Source organism: Pelophylax lessonae, assembly GCF_965119305.1.
Source record: "Pelophylax lessonae genome assembly, chromosome: 1".
NCBI classification, from domain to species: domain Eukaryota; kingdom Metazoa; phylum Chordata; class Amphibia; order Anura; family Ranidae; genus Pelophylax; species Pelophylax lessonae.
This window is the reverse complement of record NC_138768.1, coordinates 532645461-532665809: the sequence shown is the minus strand read 5'-3', so window position 1 is coordinate 532665809 and position 20349 is coordinate 532645461. Positions and strand designations below refer to the sequence as shown.

At 41.4% G+C, this 20349-nt stretch overlaps 1 protein-coding gene across 2 annotated transcripts in view; it reads left to right on the top strand.

Annotated features, from left to right (window-relative positions):
* The window catches only part of UBA6 (ubiquitin like modifier activating enzyme 6), a 142949-nt gene that overhangs the window by 89580 nt on the left and 33020 nt on the right, over positions 1 to 20349 (top strand). For both annotated transcript variants that reach the window (XM_082243659.1, XM_082243658.1), the window contains exons 28-30: positions 7588 to 7705; positions 9471 to 9664; positions 19824 to 19951. In XM_082243659.1, the coding sequence (XP_082099785.1) occupies positions 7588 to 7705; positions 9471 to 9664; positions 19824 to 19951 (440 nt within the window). The remainder of the gene's footprint in view (positions 1 to 7587; positions 7706 to 9470; positions 9665 to 19823; positions 19952 to 20349) is intronic.

The window sequence follows — 20349 nt, the reverse complement described above, 5'->3', positions numbered from 1 at the left end:
CCCCGAATTAAGATATTAAGAGAATTGCTGTTGGTTCTTCGGGAGAAATTGTAATTTACTGTGTAGCACCCCTTGAAGTTGGTAAGGCTAAAGTAGTTTCTGGAGCATAGTTAGCATAGACAGCGGCTTGAGAGAGCAAGTCAAAACCATATCTAAGTAGGCAAGCTAAGTTGTATAAAAAAAAAAAAAAACATGCTGATATCTGGTAATCCTGCGCTCTTCGGAACTGCTCCAAACAAACCAAGGTGGATAAACCACCTATCTCCTACGCTCAGAAAAGCAGACTCCTTGACTGCTCTGCCCACTGGACTTTCCAAATGGCATCTTGGATGGCTAGGATCCTGCTGCCTTAAAGGACTGGGGCAGTCCAACAATACTGCAAACAAGAAACACAAAAAAAGGCGCACCGGCCTAGCGCATTATCCTCTGTGGCGGCATATGCCTTGAAACGCGTCAGCCGTCATCCTAATAGGACAAGGGACATTCGTATGGACTACTCTAGATACTCAAGATTTTGAGTCCGATGTGATTTGATTTATACCTTTGCTTGTGAGTAGCCATTTCTATGTTTTAACAATAAATCCTATATTGAGGATAATGCGCTAGGTCGGTGCGCCTTTCTTTGTGTTTCTTGTTTGCTCTTCGGAAGATGCAATGTGGACAGAGCAAAACGTGGTCTTTTCCTACACCATAAGAATGAGGAAATCACTTTATTAAGTCTTTGTACGTCTTTATGCTTCAGGAGGATAGGTATTGTTTGTATAGGGGAGGCAAGGAAAGCTTACCACTTTAACCAGATGGCATTTTCTGAAGAATGATGAGTAGAGTCATCTAAACCTCTAGTTCCTTACTAATTTTGCTCAACAACGGTGGAAAATGAAGGTGCAATAGTGAAGAGGGTTCTTTCCCTATCCAAATGCCTAAATAAGTGATATCATGTTTTGCCAAAGGGAATGGTGAGGAAGGGTCCCAATTCAAGGAGGTTACCCATGTCAAATGTAGTACCGAGCTCTTGTCATAATTGACACACAGCCTGGAGATAGTACGAAATGGATCCAATAGGGAACGCAAGGTGACCAAATCAGAAGAAGGATTAGAAGCGAAGACTAGCATTTCGTCTGCTAATAATGATGTCCAGAGCTCCTTCGAGCCTATTTGAATATTTTGAACAGGGGCTGAGGTCAGCAGACATCTTGAAAGAGGTTCTAGAGTGAGATTAAAAAGCTTAGGGTGAAAACGGAAACAAAACAAAGAAGCGCCACTTCAAGTGCAGTATGCATAAAAAACAGTTTTTTTTTTTCATTTAGAAAAATGTCAACTTACTTGAGGATGAACAATAAAGCACATATCAGACCCACTAGGGGACAGTAGAGCTGTGACACTGAAGGAACGTGTGGAGCCAGGTTAATCCACACCAGGTGGTGAGTGGGGCAGGGAGCATCCAGCTGGTATGGATGCTGAAAGTCTGGAACTCCACAAGGCAGTGAGCACAGACGGCCTGGATGGGCTTGACATCAGCGCTAGGGGCAAGAATGCTGGGCATGGCTAATACATTTCAGAGCCGCCCTCTGCTCCCTTCTCAAAGCTGGTTGGCCGCAGCCTTGCCGCCTGCATATGTAGTGGCAGGGAGTGGAGTTACAACACAGGAAAGGGGGAAGCGGGTGGGGGACTAGACTCCCAAACAGTGCTCTATAAGAATAGAGATCAAGACCTGTTCTGACGGCTTGAATGAGCACGGTTCATGCCTGCAGCATTATACAGCAATGACAATTACACAAAATAACAAAAAGCAAAAGGTAACGAAGGTACACAATAATAACGCATATGGAACTAGATATTGCATATATCGCATTACAATGCATCAAAAGAATATTGAAATTTTTTTTTTTCCTGAATATAATGTATGTTTTGTTTACTGGATTATACTGTCTCACCCTGGAATCTTAATAAAAATTATATTTGGAAAAAAATAAAAATAAATATTAAAATAAAGATAAAGAATGAAAATAAAAATACACATGTAAAAAGAGACTGAATATATTCAAGTTCGAAGTGTGAATAAAAATCCAAAATATGAACAAAAAGTATAATGAAAAGAGCACAAAAAAACGTAGGATCTGACAGGGAAGGGAGGGATAGGGAGAGGCAGAAAACTGCCAGTGGGATTATTAATAAAAATTAAAAGGGGGCACAGGGTAAATTAGGCTAGCCATTCTCATAGCAAGGATGGCTTTACCCACAATGCGATAACCACACTTGTCGATGGAAGGCATAGATGTATACAAAAATTACTTACCAATCGGTATATCAATAGGGCTACCTGAAGCCAATCCATTATTTATTAGGACCATATAAGACCTATAATGATAACGATAAGAGTAGCATTATTCAAAATGGCATTATAAAAAAAAAGGGGGGGGGGGCACACAGATAAATGCATAACTTGACTGCATGAGATATAGTGTAGCATACAACAGTGTCTATTAAGAATAGTTCTGCATCTAAATTATTGCACTGATCCCAATCTCTTCAAACCATGTGGAGTGAGAGATTTAGGGTTTAAATCCAGAAGGTCTCCCTCTCGCACAAACACTTCAAGCGTTCAGCAAGAGGGAGACCTGCTCATGGTTCTCACCGGGAGTTGTGCGGGATTTGGAGATTTTGCTAGGTGCTAATTTGTTTTTAATACTAGTGGCTTTCCTGTACAACAATTTAGGGCGGTCCCAATAGAGTTCTTAACATGTGGATCTTGTTTGAGTATGGTCCAATATTTTGAGAAACTATTTCCATTTTTTGGAATTGGGCGTGATATTGAGTGACAAATCTACATGTGGACTGGGTCGTGTCGAATTTGTCTCTGTGAGGATGGGTTAAGATAGAGGGAATGTGTGTCTTCCACTAGCTCAGCTGGGTAACCTTTGTCCGCAAACTTCCTTTATAGCACCAAGCTTTGCTAAACATAGTCCTCATGACCTCATCCCTAGTGCAATTGTGTTTTGAGTCTGCAGAATTGGCTTTTGGGGATGTTGCGTACCCAGCGGGGATGATGGAAAATGGAGAAGTGCAAGTAGGAGTTACCTAATGTGGGTTTGAAATCATTTTACCCTTCTACCCATGACCGCCCATCTTTCTGTATCCAATCTGTTTCTTCTCCAACATTATCACCGCTCATGCTGTCAATTTGGATCCTGTGTCTCATTCACCCATGTGCCATCTACTTTTTATTTTATGTGACTGTTCAAAAGCTTAGGAGATAATGGGCAACCCTGTCTGGTGCCTTTGTTTAGAGGTATAATCTTGGACATGCCTGCTAAGGTGATAATGCGTGCCGATGGACCAGAGTACATAGTGTGCAAAAATTCAGCTATGCGACCAGTGAAGCCGAATTTTGTCCAGACTAAGAAAAGCCTTTGTAGGTTGACATTGTCACAGGCTTTTTCCGCTTCTAAGGTCACAATAGATAATTCTTCTAAGAGGTGTGATTTGGCATATTCAAGGGCAGTTAATACTTTGCAAATATTTGAGATTGCAAAGCGCGCCTTAAAGTGGTTATAAAGGAAGAAGTTTTTTTTATCTTGATGCAGTCCTGTGTGCATCAGCCCCACCTGAGCCCCTTATAGATCCAGCAGTGTTGCAGGAGTGTCTTGGCTATCAGGACTCTCCTCCTCATTGGCTGAGACAGCCGCATGGCACCATTGGCTCCCGCTGCTGGCAATTAAAGTCAGTCAGCCAATGAGGAGAGAAAGGGGCAGGGCGGGGCGCTCCACGGCTCCATGTCTAAATGGAAAAAGGGAGCTGTGGCTCAGCTCGGGTGCCCCTATAGCAAGTTCCTTGCTGTGGGGGCAGTCAACAGGAGGGAGGGGCCAGGAGCACCGAAGAGAGACCTGAGAAGAGAAGGATCTGGGCTGCTCTGTGCAAAACCACTGCACAAAGTAGGTAAGTAGAACATGTTTGTTCTTTTTAAATTAAAAAAAAAAAAAAAAAAACAGACTTTACAATCGCTATAACAAAGCCTGCCTGTGTAGGATGAATGAGGGAGGGAAGTATAGGTGTTAGTCGCAAGGCAATAATATTACAAAGGATTTTAGCATCTATGTTTACCAGCGAAATTGGTCAGTATGAACCTGGCAATGTTGGGTGTTTCCCTTTCTTGCCGAGTAGTTTTGTAAAGTGTGGTTTTTTTTCTATTAAAATAACAAACATGTTCTTCTTACCTCCTCTGTGTAGTGGTTTTGCACAGAGCAGCCTCGATCCTCTTCTTCTCGGATCCCTGGCTGGAGCTCCTGGCCCCTCCCTCCGATTGAGTGCCCCCATAGCAAGAAGCTTGCTTATGGGGGCACCCGAGCTGGGCTGCAGCTCCGTGTATCCATTCAGACATGGAGCTGCAGTTTTGCTCTACCCCCTCTCCTGATTGGCTAACGGAGTTTGACAGCAGCAGGAGCCATTGGATAGAGATGGAGCTCAGGTAAGGATTAGGGGGCTGAGGGAGGCTGCTATACACATAGTTGTTTATCATAATGCATTCTATTTTGACTTGGCCCCTTTTTTAAAAACCTGAGAGCCGGTGGGCATATATCTATTCCTATCCCAAATTTCTTTGTACAAAATGAGAAGGCTAGGTAGAGGAGTTTCATTGGCTATCTTGTAAAACCCCACAGTATAGCCATCTGGGCTGGGGCTTATTGGTTTGATAGTAATTTTTTTTGTGCCTTTTATTTCATTTGAGGATATAGGTGCAATGAGAGCATCACGTTGAGATGTTGGGAAGTGTCAAGCCATCTAAAAATGAATAGGAGTACAGATTAGCGTAGTAAGCCTCTAGGATTTTAGTAATCTCATTTAGAGGACTGGGTAATTTTATCTGTTTTTGTCCTTCAGAGCCAAGATATGGGTGGGTCTGTCTGGACCGTTGATGGGCCTAGACATCAATTTGCCCGACTTGTTGCCAAATTTCTGTAATTGCACATTTAAGTACGATCTTCTTATCGTCTCTTGTTGTTCTGCCCATAGGTTGAATTGCTGGTTGGCTTTGTGCCATGCATTCTTGTGCTCTAGAAAATCAGAAGCATTTAACTTGCGTTGGGTCTGACGTAGCGCTTCACTTGCCTGTGTGTAATTTCGTAGTGAAGCTTTTTTTTGAAAAAAGATGTGTAAGCAATTATTTTGCCTCTGAGGACAGATACGCCAGCTTCCCAAAATTAATATCGGGTCGCCTGTATGTTCTTGGATATGTGTTACATTGTCTGTCCAGGCTTGCATGTATCTTATGCATAAAATCCTAGTTTTGGGTTAAATATGTGGGGAACCTCCACAATCTGGGGGTTGTGTGTGACTGGCGGATATCAAGGGATAAAGATGTGGGAGAATGATCAGAGATTACGAATTCATGGAGCAGAATAGATGGTCTAGTCTGGACAGAGAGTCCTCCTGGGGAGGGGAGTAAAAGGTATATTCCCTGTCTGTGGGATGACTAATACACCATGTGTCTGTCATACTCAGTGCTGACATCATGGATGACCGTGGAGATTCCCCAGGAGCAGATAATCTCCCAGGCTGAGTGTTGTTACGCTAATGAGATCTACGGTCTTCTTCTAAATTTATTACAATAATAAAATCACTGTCTACAATATGTAATGACGTACGATGTTGCATGAGCTATTTGGTTGTTGCCTAAAAGAATGTATTTCCAGGGGAGTTGGGTGCATACAAATTGGAAATTTGTATATCACGAGAGGAAAATTATTGGCAAAATGTAACCTTGCGCTCTATGTCGTCATGAGAAACCGATTGGACAGTGAACGGTAGGTTTTTATCCATCCATATTATTACTCCTGCCTTGCGACCTGCATCCTGTGGCTGTTAGCAGATCCATACTTAACCTTCTTATAGGGTTCTTTATTGGGGCTCCTTTGAGCTTTACGATACAGGGTTGCCTTCCTTGTTGGTGAAGTGGCATCTTCCGATTATAGGTTGAAAGAGTCAAGGAACTGTTCTGTTTCCGATGGTGAATGGAATGTTAGGTGGTCACCTTCCAGGGTTGTAAAATGAAGGATGGTGGGATAGGCAAGAGTGAATTTGAGGCGTTTTGGAATAATGCGGTACAGACTTGAGAAAAGGCCTTACGTTTGCAGTATACTTCCAGTGAGTAATCCGCGAATAACAAGAGGCCGTGAGGCCCGTGACCTTTGATTTTCAAGGCGCATTGGCTTCTTTACTTTTGGATTATCAACTGTTTATCTGCATATTTCAGATAGCGGACGACGACTGGTCTTTGTGATTTTCTGTTTTCCAGTGGTGGTCCTATTCTGTGCGCTCGTTCCTCTGTACAGTTTGTGTCTATCCTTCAAGCATTTGTAATAATATAGGAACATACTGTAATGTCATCAAAGAGTTAGGCTTGAAGGATTCTGGGACACCAATAATTGGGAGGTTATTCCTCACAGAGCGGTTCTCGAGATCATCAATTTTATCTTGTAGAATTTGTAATGCTTCTTCATGCATATGAACAGAGGTGGAAGTTTGATAGCACTCCTCCCTCTAAAAAAAATGACACCCTCTGTTCTGTTTCTTGTATGCAGTGGAGCTCTTTGCGGAGCTGAGCAATGGCTTGTGAGACAATCGACTCTACAGCTGAGGATATTGTGGGAGTGAGGATTGCTGCCACTGCCTCTGCGATCTGAGCATGAGTCTGATCAGGAGAGCCTGATAGTGCTGCAGCCTTGCACTGTGTCTCTGAGCTGGACGCTAGGGGGGAGCTCTCTCCTACATGCCTGCCTGCTGTGTCGGTGGCCCCCATGCCAATAACCACAGGCTGTGCAGATGCTTCAGTCTACTCAGGTGCAGAATTTGTTCGGGAGCAAAAGTGCTCCGCAAAGCACTCCATCATGGCTGCCCAAAATGTGTGATTAGATCCCCTGAGATTGTCTTTTATGCAGGCTTTTCGGCGGGAACTCGGAGCACTCTCCTCCACACCATTAAGCGCCGGAAGCCCTCCGTACAACTTTTAAAAATGTAAATGCCATATAGTGGGTTGTTTGTGCCCCTTTCCCAAAATGCCAGGCCGAAAAACCAACCTAGCTCAGCTATCTTTGCCCCAGCATGTCCTGTTGCTTGGACATGGAGCCATTTCATTTTTAATTTTTGCTACTAACTTTACTAGAGCAAGCACGATTCCTCATTTAAAACTCTGCGCAATGTGCAGTGTGCTCTCTCCCGTGGCATCTTGCTATTGGGTTGATTTTGTAGTAATATCCACATAGTAGTGTTTTAAAGCCACTGAACAAAAACAAAAAAACGTAATTCTGTAGCAGAACACTACTGTTTTCTACATGGAATAAAACTTTTGATTTAGCACTATGTCTCTATTTTATGTGAAATTTTGATATAGATATGTGTGTTGTTATATAGTGGTTCACTTTTAAAATATAAAAAAATGCTATAATGTGCAGTAACCGAGAGCAGCCAATCTATTCATGTGTACATAAAGTATGCATTAACTTTGTTGCACTCTTTTATAAAATGAACACCTCAAGGCCATTTCTCAAAAGTGTTAACATTGCACTTAGAATAAAAGTATTTTTTTCTTAGGTTGTTGAAACAGATGAAACTGCAAAAAAGCCTGACCAGATCCAAATAAGTAGTGAAGATGAGAGGGTTGCAGTTTTACAACTTGAAAAAGTCCTTGCAGAAGGTCGGGCAACAAAAGGTAATTTCTACTTTTTGATATTATTTGTGTGGAAGAAATCTCTGCAAGGAGTGGAAAGGAATGTTTAGGCACTACAGAAGACTAAGATGTACCCTCTTCTTGCCACTGGGGGGAGGGGGGTGCACGCTGCACAACTAAAGGCTAAACTTTGTTTTGAATCTTTTCCCTCTTGGCTTAGATACACCCATGTTCCATTGTAGCAAATGTATACTTTCAGTATTGAGAACTGAATATATGTTCAGCAGTGGTATAACTCAATCCCTACAAGTAAAACACAACTTTATTACATTTTATAAGCCTTTTTTTTTTTTTTTACTTTGCAATTTTAGCTAGATATTTCTACATATTTTGTTTTGCATGCATACTAACACAAAATAACACGTGCTATAGAATTGGTGATAATCCAAAGTGCTTTATCAGTATGCACTGTCAGCTGCAATTTTCAGAAACACCCTCTCAAGTTTTTAGGGCTTGCTGTGAAAATGTTGATGGAATAACTTTCATGTTTGATGTCATTGATGCTACTTCCAGGAACAGGACAAATTTTTAAGCTGTAAATTCCACTACTAATGTTGGAAATTCACAATAATTAAGCTTTCTTCTGTTTTTTGGTTAGCATAATCCCATCAGTATTTTCAACCCATCAGCTATAGTTAAAGAGGAAGTAAACCCTCCTCTGCTACTTGTACCTATAGGCAAGCCTATGATAAGGCTTACCTATAGGCACTGTAAATATCTCCTAAACATGTACTGTTTACCGCCGGGCACACTCACTGACTCCCCAGCCGACGAGCGGGGCGGGAGCCTGCCTCCGGCGGCTCGTGATCGCCCCCTAGCTCCTCCCAGGCTAGCGACGAACATGTTCGCCACTTTGCCTGGGAACGCCAGACTGCTGCCGTACAACTGCCGTGGGCGGTCGGCAAGTGGTTAACAACCAGCTATTCTTCACACAGAATTCAAATCTGTTGATCAATTTTAGACCAATGCAAATTCAAATAGTTCAGAAAATTTGGAATTCATTAGAAAATAAAGAAACCAAATGAAAAAAAACTGCACGTCTAAAGACTTTGTAGAGCACAAACAAAACGATCAAAGTCACACTTATCCCAAGTCACATCAAGTAGCAGGGTAAATTTGCAAGGGAAATTGAATGATTTTTAAGTCTCGCAACTGTGAATGGACTCTAAATCAATGTTTTCACTACAGACTACTGAGGTCCAATGGCCACACATCAAATGCCAAAGGGTCGCAGGTTAGGCACTAGGGATGTAACTCCTTATTCTTCCTAATTAAGCCTAATCAAATCTTCTCTCCAATAGGACACGGACCATAAAACTATTTTGAAAAACACCATTTGAAAATACATTTTGCCACTTTTTTGTACCATTTCCCCCCCTTTGCCAAATTGCTGCACAAACTGAAAAAAAAAAAACTGTGGATGAAAAATATTAGTTAATATACTTTCCTTTTAAAGGTCAATAGCCAAAATGTGAAAATGGCTCTGGAGCTAACCTGGTTAAAGTCCACGTAAGACCATACCATTTTACTTAACAAAATTTGGTATTACACATAATACTTTCAAACCTTTATTTCTTGGAAACTGGTGATCTCTTTTGTGTCCTTACCAGGACATAATATAGGCTTACTTGTTCCAAGCAACAATATGTTGCCTTGAGCATAAGTGCAGGGATTAATAAACTCTACTGATATAGGGTGGTGATAATTATTTTTTCTATTTACATCTCTAATGCTTTTTCTCTGCTAGATGACCTCCATATGAAGCTCTTATCGTTTGAGAAAGATGATGACAGCAATGAACATATCAACTTCATCACAGCAGCTTCCAATTTGAGAGCCAAAATGTATAACATTGAGCCAGCCGACCGACTGAAGACCAAACGTATTGCTGGAAAGATAATCCCCGCTATTGCTACAGCCACAGCTGCTGTCTCTGGCCTGGTTAGTGGTAATATGCTTGTAACCCAACATGAAAGACTATTGGCACTTTTCGGATCCTATAAAAGCTAAGAAAAAAACCTGTACTTCCCAATAGAAACCATGCAGGTAGACGGTAGATGGCAAGTTTGATGTGTGGATGTAGACAGACTCAAGAATCATCATTTTTTTTTGTCAAATTTTATTTATTGAATTTTAACATGTTCTACAAGGATTAGAGTTTAGATGTAACAATAAGAAAGTAACATCATAAAGTACGGGTATAAAGATAATTACAGACAACGGTGTAATATAATGAATACCATATAGTTCAAAAATGGGTATAGCAAATAAGAAAATTCGTCCTTGAAAATATCTAGAAAGGATCAAAATCTAGTATATCATAACCGACTAAGATGTGAAGCATATTAAAGCACAACAATATAATATTACAAGTATAGGAATAAATAGGTATAAATGTTGCTACCTCAACCACATGGGAAGAGTAAAAGAAGGGAAAAATAGGAGCAAGAAAATTAACTAGAATAGGAAAATGAAATAGGAATAAGAGGAAAAAAAAAAGATAGGGATAAGGTTAAAGATAATCCCCAGGGTAATGTGCGACCTCAAGCATTTAATATACATACAAGAAGCTTGAATGTAAAAACACGTTGCCAAATCATCAATAAGGATTCATCAAAGTTGGAGGGTAAATAGTGTGTAACCCAAGGGTGCCAAATTTTCTCAGTTGCAAATTTTGTCACATGTGATGGCTTCTATTTTGGCATGGATCAAAGAATCATCTTTTTTAATTGTAGATTTACAACATAGGGCTTCTTTGTGTTCATGACTACTTAGGTTATGCTGCCCCCATCAGGTTTATGGATTGCCAAAAAAAAAAGGCAGTTTCCCCTGCCCAGGCATAACCCTCCCAGCACACCATGTTGTGTGTTTTTTTTTTTATATATAATCTTTATTTAAGACAAAGTAACATGTCATATTAACATTTCCAATAGTGCAATAACCTAGGTTCCAAGGACTCCTATAAAATGTAAAGTGCAAGTAGTAAACAAGAAAATAAAAGGAGGAACCGCAGTTGTATATCAGAGTAACAATGGGGCTCTCCCCCCTGGGGAATCAGGGGTAGCCCCCTTGAATCTGTCACCAACTAGTGTGTAGATGCATGAATCCAAAAATAAGAAAAAGTCTTGACAAGGCAACCCAGTGGCTAGCACTAGGCCAGCATGTACTAATGAAAGTGCTAAATAAACTACAGAGTAGCCTGGCCGGCCCAGATGCTAGGGGCAGGGGGCAATAGAAGAAGGCAAAAACAGGTACAAAAAAACTAGTGCAGGCCTCAGAGGCCAACAAGCACTCCTTTTTTAAGGAGCAGGTCAATACCTTCAAGCAGAAGCTTACCACTCAGTTTCTTAAGAAGTACTGGACCCCTGGGTCTGGAGACCAGTCCTCTTCCCAGTGAGACAAATGGGTCTGAGTTTTTATAGTTACATAGTTAGTGAGGTTGAAAAAAGACATCAGTCCATCCAGTTCAACCTATGATGTGTGTGTGTGTGTTTGCTTTTAACCGTACATTGTGTACCCCTGTATGTTGTGGTCTTTAAGGTGTCCATCTAATAGTTTTTTGAAACTATCAATGCTCCCTGCTGATACGACTGCTTGTGGAAGAGAATTCCACATCCTTACCGCTCTTACAGTGAAGAACCCCTTACGCACTTTAAGGTTAAACCGCCTTTCCTCAAGTTTTAGTGAGTGGCCACGTGTCTTATTGTATCTCCTTTCTCTGAATAGTTTGTTCCTTATGCTCGGGTCGCCAGTACAGTATTTGTACATTGATATCATATCACCCCTCAATCGTCTCTTCTCCAGAGAGAATAAGTTCAGTGCTTGTAGCCTTTCCTCATAGGTGATGTCCTCCATTCCCCTAATTATTTTTGTTGCCCTTCTCTGGACTCTCTCCAGTTCCAGCACATCCTTCCTGAGGACCGGTGCCCAGAACTGGACAGCATACTCCAGATGTGGCCGGACCAGAGTCTTGTAGAGTGGGAGAATAATCTCTTTATTTCTGGAGTGAATCCCATTTTTTATACAACCCAGTATTCTGTTGGCTTTGCTTGCGGCGGCTTGGCATTGCATGCCACTGCCAAGCCTGTTGTTTACCAGTACCCCCAAGTCCTTTTCCATCCTAGACTCACCCAGAGGTTCCCCCCCTAGTGAGTAGCTTGCTTTCTGGTTTCTGGCCCCCAAGTGCATTACTTTACATTTTTCAACATTAAATCTCATCTGCCATGTAGTTTGTTTGAGAACATAGTGTTCTTATAGTGGGGTTCCTGGATGACCTGTTTCTCGTCTCAGATCTTGGCATCAAATGTTCGCCAGAAAGTGTAAGTCCTGTAAAGATTATGTTAGGTACTGAACCTTCAGAAGTTAGCCTTGGTTCTGCCGCAACTTCTGGAGTATTTGAGCTTAGTCCTGGAGATGGCATAAGCCAAGGTATTGCTGCTGCAGTAGAAGTCCCTGTCCCTACTCTCTCAGGTCGAGTCCCTCCATTCATGTCTGCATAAGGGTTTTTTTTTTTTTTTTTTTTTTACTCATGCACCTGACTCCCAAGAGCAGATTAGCTTTGGAATAGTGAGTTCCATGCATTTCCTGGATGCTGAAAAATCTTTCCTTTCAATGACTTTGAAGGTGGATGTAACTTGCTAGGCTGGGGAAATGTTCTAGAGAACCGCTTGGTTCAGGGAACATGGTAGTCGAAAGATAAGAGGTTGCCGATCAATATTCTGGAACTTCAGCCGATTCGGCTAGCTCTTTAGCATTCGTCTGGCTGTCTTCAGGGTCTTCCCATCAGGAAACAGTCAGACAATGGGGTTTCTTTACTAAAGGCAAATCCACTGTGCACTGCAAATGCACTTGGAAGTGCAGTCGCTATTGATCTTAGGAGGACATGCAAGGGAAATAAAAAAACAGCATTTTTGATTGGCTGATAGAAATCAGCAGAGCGTCCCCTCATTTCAGATCTTACCCTCAGATCGACATAACTGCACTTCCAAGTGCACTTGCACGTAGACAGTGGATTTGCCTTTAGTAAATCCACCTCATAGTCACAACTGTGGTATACAACAAACATCAAGGACGGACAAGAAGTGCTGCTCAAGAGAAAGTAGATCTGATCTTGCCCTGGACAAAGCTTCATGTTGCGACTCCCACATTTGCATTCCCCATGTGGATAATTGTCTAGCAGACTGTCTCAGCCATCAACAGCTGAATCCAAGCAAGTGGGCCCTTTTCTCAGAGGTGTTATAAGTGATTTTTTTGCGGTGGGGAACACTGGATGTGGATCCCTTGGCATCCAGATTCAGCAACAAGGTTTCTGTCCCATCCATGGATCCTCAGGCACGTGTGGTGTATATCCTGGTGCCCCTTCGTTATCAGTTGTTCCTGATCTATGTATTTCCTCTGCTGCGGCTTCTTCGCTTTCTGTGCATGATCAAGGTAGAGGGCGTTCTGGTGATTTTTGATTGCACCAGCTTGGCCAAGGTAAATGTGGTATGTAGACATTGTAAATCTCTTGGCAGACAAGCCTTGGGCTCTTCCAGATCAGCCAGACTTGTTGTCGCAGAGTCCTGTCTTCCATCATAATTTAAAATCGCTTTGACAGCTTGGTGGTTGAAGCCAAGCTCTGGGATACAGGGGTGTTTCTGACTGTAATGCCTAGCCTTCTCAGGGCAGAGAAGTCTTCCTCTAGGAAGATGTGCTATTTTGTTGATTCTTACGATCAAGGCTGTCTTTTTTTTTTTTTTTTTGGTTGCCATTATGTCAACTAATACGGTTTTGGAGTTATCTATGCTCTCTTGCAAGGAACCTTTCCTGATTTTTTTACCAGGATAAGAAGCTGTTGAGGTGGTTTCCGCATTCCACTTGAGTCAGAACATTGTGTTGCCATTTTTTTTGTCCTAATGCTAAACATCCTAAAAAGATGGTGCTTGACTCTTTGGATGTTGAGCTGTTCAAATTTAACTAACGTCTACAGCTTTGTTCCCACAGTTTGATACTCTGTTTGTTCTGCTTGAGGGTCCTCACAAGGGTCACGCTATATCTTGATCTACTAATTCTAGGTGGATTTGTCATTTCTCAGGCCTATGGTATCAAGGGCAAGTTTCCAATCCTTCTCAGTCAAGGCCCATTCCACCAGAAGTGTCTGTGCTTTCTGGGCTATTCAGCATCAAGCTTCTGTTCAAGTTTGTAAGGCTGCTACATGGTCTTCTCTTTATGTGTTTTCTAAGTTTTATCAGGTAGATGTTTGTGCCTCTGCGAACGCCAGTTTTGGGCGAAAGGTCTTGCAGGCAGCTGTGTAATGGGGTATCCCCAGTCCTGTTTTTGGGTTTGGTCTTGTTGTTGCTATGTTGCCCACTCATGTTCAGTGCTTTGGGACATCCCAAGTAGCCATGAATATGAAAAAGCCCCATATCCTGTGAATTAAAATAAAGAATTTAGAATTTTTGGTGTACCAGTAAAATCCCTTTCTTGCCGTACATCATAGGATGCACAAATCCCTTCCCACTTTTGTCTGTGTTCCTCATTGCTTGCTACAAACCTGAGGCTTGGTGAGCTGGGAGGGCTTATGACTAGGCAGGTTAACCTGTTGTTTTTTGGCCTGTGTCCATTTATCTTATCGTGGCAGCATACCTAAAGTAGTCAACAATAGGAAGAAGCCTTGTGTCCTGTGAGGTACTCCAAGAAAATGACTTTACAGGCAACTTAAATTTTTCATTCCCCAGCTCGTATTAACTGGATGTCTGTATGACTAAAAGTAGCCAAAGACATAAAACAGGTGATGATCATCTTATGTGTATGACTACTATTACCCTAGGAAAATGGGGGATACATTCTGGTTGCAGAGAGTAACATATATTTTTTTCTTACTCTGTTTTTATTATTGCCTAATCTTATCTATATATTCTAAGCCCCCGTTCACACTGGGGCGACCTGTCAGGCGACTTGGTTGCCTGACAGGTCGCCGTAGGTCGCCTTCCATAGAGAAGCTGCGAACCCGTTCTAATAGGAGCGACACAAGTCGCTCCGACTTAGAAAAAGGGTCCGGAGCTTCTTTGGGGCGACCTGCATAGACTTCAATGTTATGAAGTCCGTGCCGGCCGCTCCGAGGTCGCGGGGCAAGCAGCGCGCCGCGACCTATGAGGGCGCCCGGCAAAGTAGCGTCGCCCCAGTGTGAACGGGGCCCAAAAGGTGTTTATTATTGTTTTACACTTAAAAATGTTTTAGGCTTACACTTGTGCGGGTGGTTGCGGATGTGGGATGGCATGTAAATCACACCTGTTCCCGCAGCCAAATTGTGCTGCTCCTTTGCAGACATGCAGAGCTGCAATTTATTCCTAATGGCAGTGTGTTTTCGATTGCGAGAAATCGCATGGCACAAAAGCAGCATGAGTTTTCTCTCCGACTTTGTTTTAAAACAGGTGCAGGGATCTTTTTACCTTGTGAAATGCATGCACGGCAGCCCATTGTAGAGCTGCTTAGTTGTGAACCTAGCCTAATATGTATTTTTCAATGTTTGATTAAGGCTACTCCCAGATCAAAATTAGTGCCAAAAATGTTTTGGCTTTCATGTACTTCCCCCTCCTCCTCCTCCCCTTCCCTTATTTGTGGATCACATGGCTGTCCTCTGCAGTCTGCGTTTTATGCTTCATTTATGTTGATGCAGAGGCAGTGCAAAGGTCCGCTTTGAGATCTTCTAGATCTAGAGAAAAAGATTGTGGACAGAATTCATAATAAAATTGTCTAGTAAACCTAATTAGAGGAGTGTAGCTGCAGTCAAATTGATATTTGTGAGAAATTAAATGTAACTACACAGCAGAGAGACAAACGTTGTGATGTTATGAGAGCAGCTAGAAAGACACCTGAGTGCGGATTCTGTCATCTGGATCACATTGTTGAGAACCACTAAATTAGCTGCACTGTGGTTTTAAAAGTTTTTTTAAGGACTATACTTTATTTGCTTTGCACTGAAAACTTTGGAGGAAGTTATAAATGCAAAAGCACTTTAATGATATTTTATGCAAGGCCATGGTATAAAGTTTATATGCTGATGGTTTAATACATACAGCACAAGAGGGCTTAGGCGCAGCAACATTTACCTGAGTGCAGATTACAAATTACAAAACGGAACTAAATTCAAACTGTACTTCTGTTGAGTAAGGAAAAAAAATAAAAAATAAAAAGACACGTTTAGGGTTTTTAGTTCAACATAAACCGGTCTGCTATAACAAGGCAACTTGACAGCTATGACCTACACATGGGAAATCAGCAAAGTCCTCAAAGTGAACAAAGACTACTGGCGTCAGCACCCACATTTAAAGCTTATGCAGGTCTTGTGACCTAAAGCATGGTTGGAGTCTGGTGAACCGGAGGATCACAAGATTTCCTTGAACACTTAAATCTGTTACACCTATGTCTCTTTCTTAGTCTTTATAATATCTCTGATTGTTCAAATCATTACATCTACTCTACTATCATAATTAAATGTTTGTTGTGTAATTGTAATACTGTACCAACATCCCTAATAGTAATTCAAAAAAACTGGGAATTGTGTGGAACCCTGGTGTGGGGGTCTAACACAAAAACCTTGTTTAAATTGAAGAGATCCAAAAGATGGAATAGAAAGGTAAACACAGAGGGGATAAAGAAGCCTGGGAGAGGAGCAATCGCAAGCCGGAAAAGAGAAAAGGGGAAGGAATACAGTAGGAGAGGAGGAAAGTGTGGAGTACAAAAGGGGGAAAAAATAAAGAAAAAAGAACAACAAGGGAAGGTGACAAGGGAAAAAGAAAAAGAGAGGGGAAAGAAAAAGGGGAGAAGAAATAAAGAAAAAGGGAAGGGGGAGAAAAAAGGAGAAAGAGGGAAGGGGAAGAAGAGGGAAAAAAGGATTAGAATGGGAAAAATTGGAAGAGAAGGAATAGACAAAGAAAGAATGATTGAGGGCTAGTGGGATTTTAACGGTACTGTAGTCAACGATGGAAGATCACCATGTATAGAATTATAAATTTTATTATTACATTAAAAATAATTGCATACAAAATAGAAAAAAGAAATTGTAAAATAAAAATTGTACAGAACAGATTACCATCATAGTCATTTCAATTGCACACAGTTCTGAACATTTCAGGCAGTATTGATGTTATACAAACGCCGGTAACCCCAAACCAAGGTACCGGGCATTAACCCAACATGTTTCGCGGGTTTCAACACTCCGCTTCTTCAGGGGTATAGAATTATATGGTATATTAGTTTGCCTTGGAGTTCCTGTATAATAGAAATATATTATGAGAACATTGTAGTCAACAATTTTATACAGAGGAGTTATTCGCATGCACAACCACATACTGGTCCGGGGCTCCCACCACCATGAAGCATGCAGGGATGGCCACCCAGTGAACGCCTCACCCACGGATGTGGAGGGGGTCATTAAGGTAGCGTGATTTGGGTAATAGTAATTATGCGTGACATTGTCACAATACCTGTATGTGATAGTATCGGTATCTGATAGCTCATAGAATGCCCATAGAGTTGTTTGGCCAGACAGTATGGCACTTCTCTCTGTAGGACATGAAAGTATTATATAATACCATACCTTGGAAAGGTTTGAGTCTACAGGGATTAATGGCTCTATTAGAATTTGAGCTTACCACACTTAGGTTAGATATATGCAAGTGTATCTGTAACTACATCTGAATATCACAGGAAGTTCTTTTTTTGGCTCCAAATTTGCATATATAGCAACAATGGGAGGATAAATAGATTTTTCAGATGAGGACTCCCTTTAAGAAGGTGAGAGGCACTTGGATATCTGTATAGCAAAAGGCAAGTTATGTATGAGTTAGGAAACGTTAATTTAAATGTATATCGATCTATCCTGTTTAAAGAAAGCTCCACAGCGCTTACCTTGTGTCCGATCTGCTGGCGTACACCCCGGCATCTGCAGGGGAATTGTCCATCCGCCACCTTATGAGCATCCCCTCAACCCGGCGTGCGTACGCACATCCGGGCGGAAGTGACGACAACGCGTCGGGTCAGGTCTCTAACGGCGCTAGCCATGCGCAGGCGCGCGCCGTGCTGCGTGGTACTCAGCCGCATTCACAGCTGTACGCAGCCACATGATCAGACATGGGCGGGAACAAAGCCCCGTAAGTCTGTCAGTCCAGAGACCACACATCCGTTGGGAGTGCCGAGTGATGCCGCCCCCTGCAGTCAGATAGTAGGTAGCAGAGGACAGTGAATGTGCATGAAAAAACTCCAATGCAGAAATCAAAAGTAAATGGAAAGCGAATCCATGTATACCATTTACAGACATTATAGAATATACAGCAATACATCACCGTGTATCTATACAAATGTAAGACACCAATATGGGAAAAACATTTATAATAAAACATGTATTCAAAAGTACATTGCATGGTACCGGGATTGTTTCCAATCACAACGGTATCAGCAATGGTTAGTAATAGGCATCACAATGGTTTATGTGTAGCCTATCATAACAATGGTTTTACAGCATAATCTAAGCTTTGGTTGCTGGTCTAGAGTAACAGATAAATATTGGCAGATCTAGGGAAAAGAAAAATAGAAAAGAAAAAGGCCAAACATATAATATTTACAAAGTATATATCTACTCTACTATAATTTGTGACATGAAATGCTTTATGTGCTCCTTACCTTACACAGCCCTCCTGAAAACCATGAAGTACTGAAGCTGCATAGTATGGTTAACCACTTCCTGCCCAAGGACCTCAGCTGCGGGCATCATTCAGATATCTTTTTTCTTTTCCTGCCAGCGATTTCCGGCACAGTAAAAACAATCATAGCGGCTATTCAGCCGCTTCATTTTTTTTTTTTTTTTTTTTTTTAAAGACAGGCGAAGGACAACAGCCCCCCTCCGATGCTTCTATCGGCTTGCCCATGTGATCAGCGATCCGGAGAATGAATTGGCCAGGGGCGGTCGCTTACCATAGAGCTGGCCGAGGACCAGGTGATCCCTGGTCATCTCTGACCTTTGGAGGCTGGGCATGACGTTATGACGTCATGTCTGGCCTTGGCAGATGTCTGGCCTTGGCAGATGTTTTTTTTACCTGGAGGGCCTGAGATCGCTTTTTTTTTATCTCAGGCCTAGAGGAGAGATTATAGACCACAGATCTCTCTGTAAAGAGGACCTGTCATGCCCTTCTCCTATTAACAAGGGATGTTTACATTTCCTGTAATAGGAATAAAAGTGATTAAAGGGATAGAAGTGATTAAAGGGATAGTTTAAAAATCAAGAAGTAAAAGTAAAATAAACTATAAAAAAAAAAAATTGAAAGCACCCAGAAGTAAAGGCATATGTACGTCACGCGTATATGTATATGTAAACGTCTTTCAAACCACACATGTGAGGTATCGTCATGAATGTTAGAGCGAAAGCAATAAACAGGTAACCTGTAAAAAAATTATTAAATCGTCACCTATGGAGATCTGGAAGTACCAACGTTTGCCGCCATTCTATGAGTGTGCGCAATTTTAAAGTGTTACATGTTAGGTATCTATTTACTCAGCGTAACATCTTTCACATTATACAAAAAAATCGGGCTGACTTTAGTGTTTGTGTTTTTTTTTTTTTTTTTTAAATGCTTTTAAAAAATTGTTGCGCAAATACCGCGTGTCATAAAAATTTGCAACGACCACCATTTTTATTCCCTAGGGTCTCTGCTAAAAAAAACGATATAATGTTTAAGGGTTCTGAGTAATTTTCTAGCACAAAAATGATGATTTTTACATGTAGGAGAGGAGTGCCAGAAATGGCTTGGTCTGGAAGTGGTTAGGTTGTAGCTCAGATCCTGATCTTCGGTTTATGTTTGTAATTAGATATGCTATTGTAAAAAAAGGTACTGATCTATTGTTCTTTGTCTAAAGAATTTGAATATATTTCCCTCTTATAACAAACAAACTAGATCTCCATTATTTGGTTGAACTATGAAATACATTTGGTTCTTGTATGGAACCACTTGATGTTATGCTTATTGTGCAGTACCCAATCTTACCAGTAGGACACAAGAAAGTAGTAGTATTCAGGAAATGCAAACCATCAATTCTTACTGAACTTCCTTAACTTCCATCCTAGGTTGCCCTGGAGTTGATTAAAGTGGTTGGCGGGCATCCATTTGAAGCTTACAAGAACTGTTTCTTTAACCTTGCAATTCCAATCATTGTGTTCACAGAGACTGCAGAAGTAAAAAGAACGCATATCAGGTAATTAAATGACTGAATGTCATAAAGGCATATCCTTTGTTTTCCCTACATTAGATATTTTATATGAAATCTTATTTTTCTCTATTGTTCATTGACAGACGCAGCTCCATATTCTCCTTAACCATTGGGTTATGCTGCCCCCTACAGGAGTAGAACACTAGGCGGAAAAAACTTTACCACCCCTATGGGGCAGTCCCTGGGGGCATACACCCACTCACTCTGCTATAGGATTCAGTTTGTTTCTGCCTAGTTTAGGAGTAGAACCTAGTTCCCTGCTGGGACTTCGGTCCCAGCATGTTTTTTATTTGAAAGGTAACCTTTTGTTAAAAATTTTTTTTTTAGCTAGTTATGTTCCTAAGAGAATTACAATCAACAGTCGGACTGGGCGTCGGACTGGA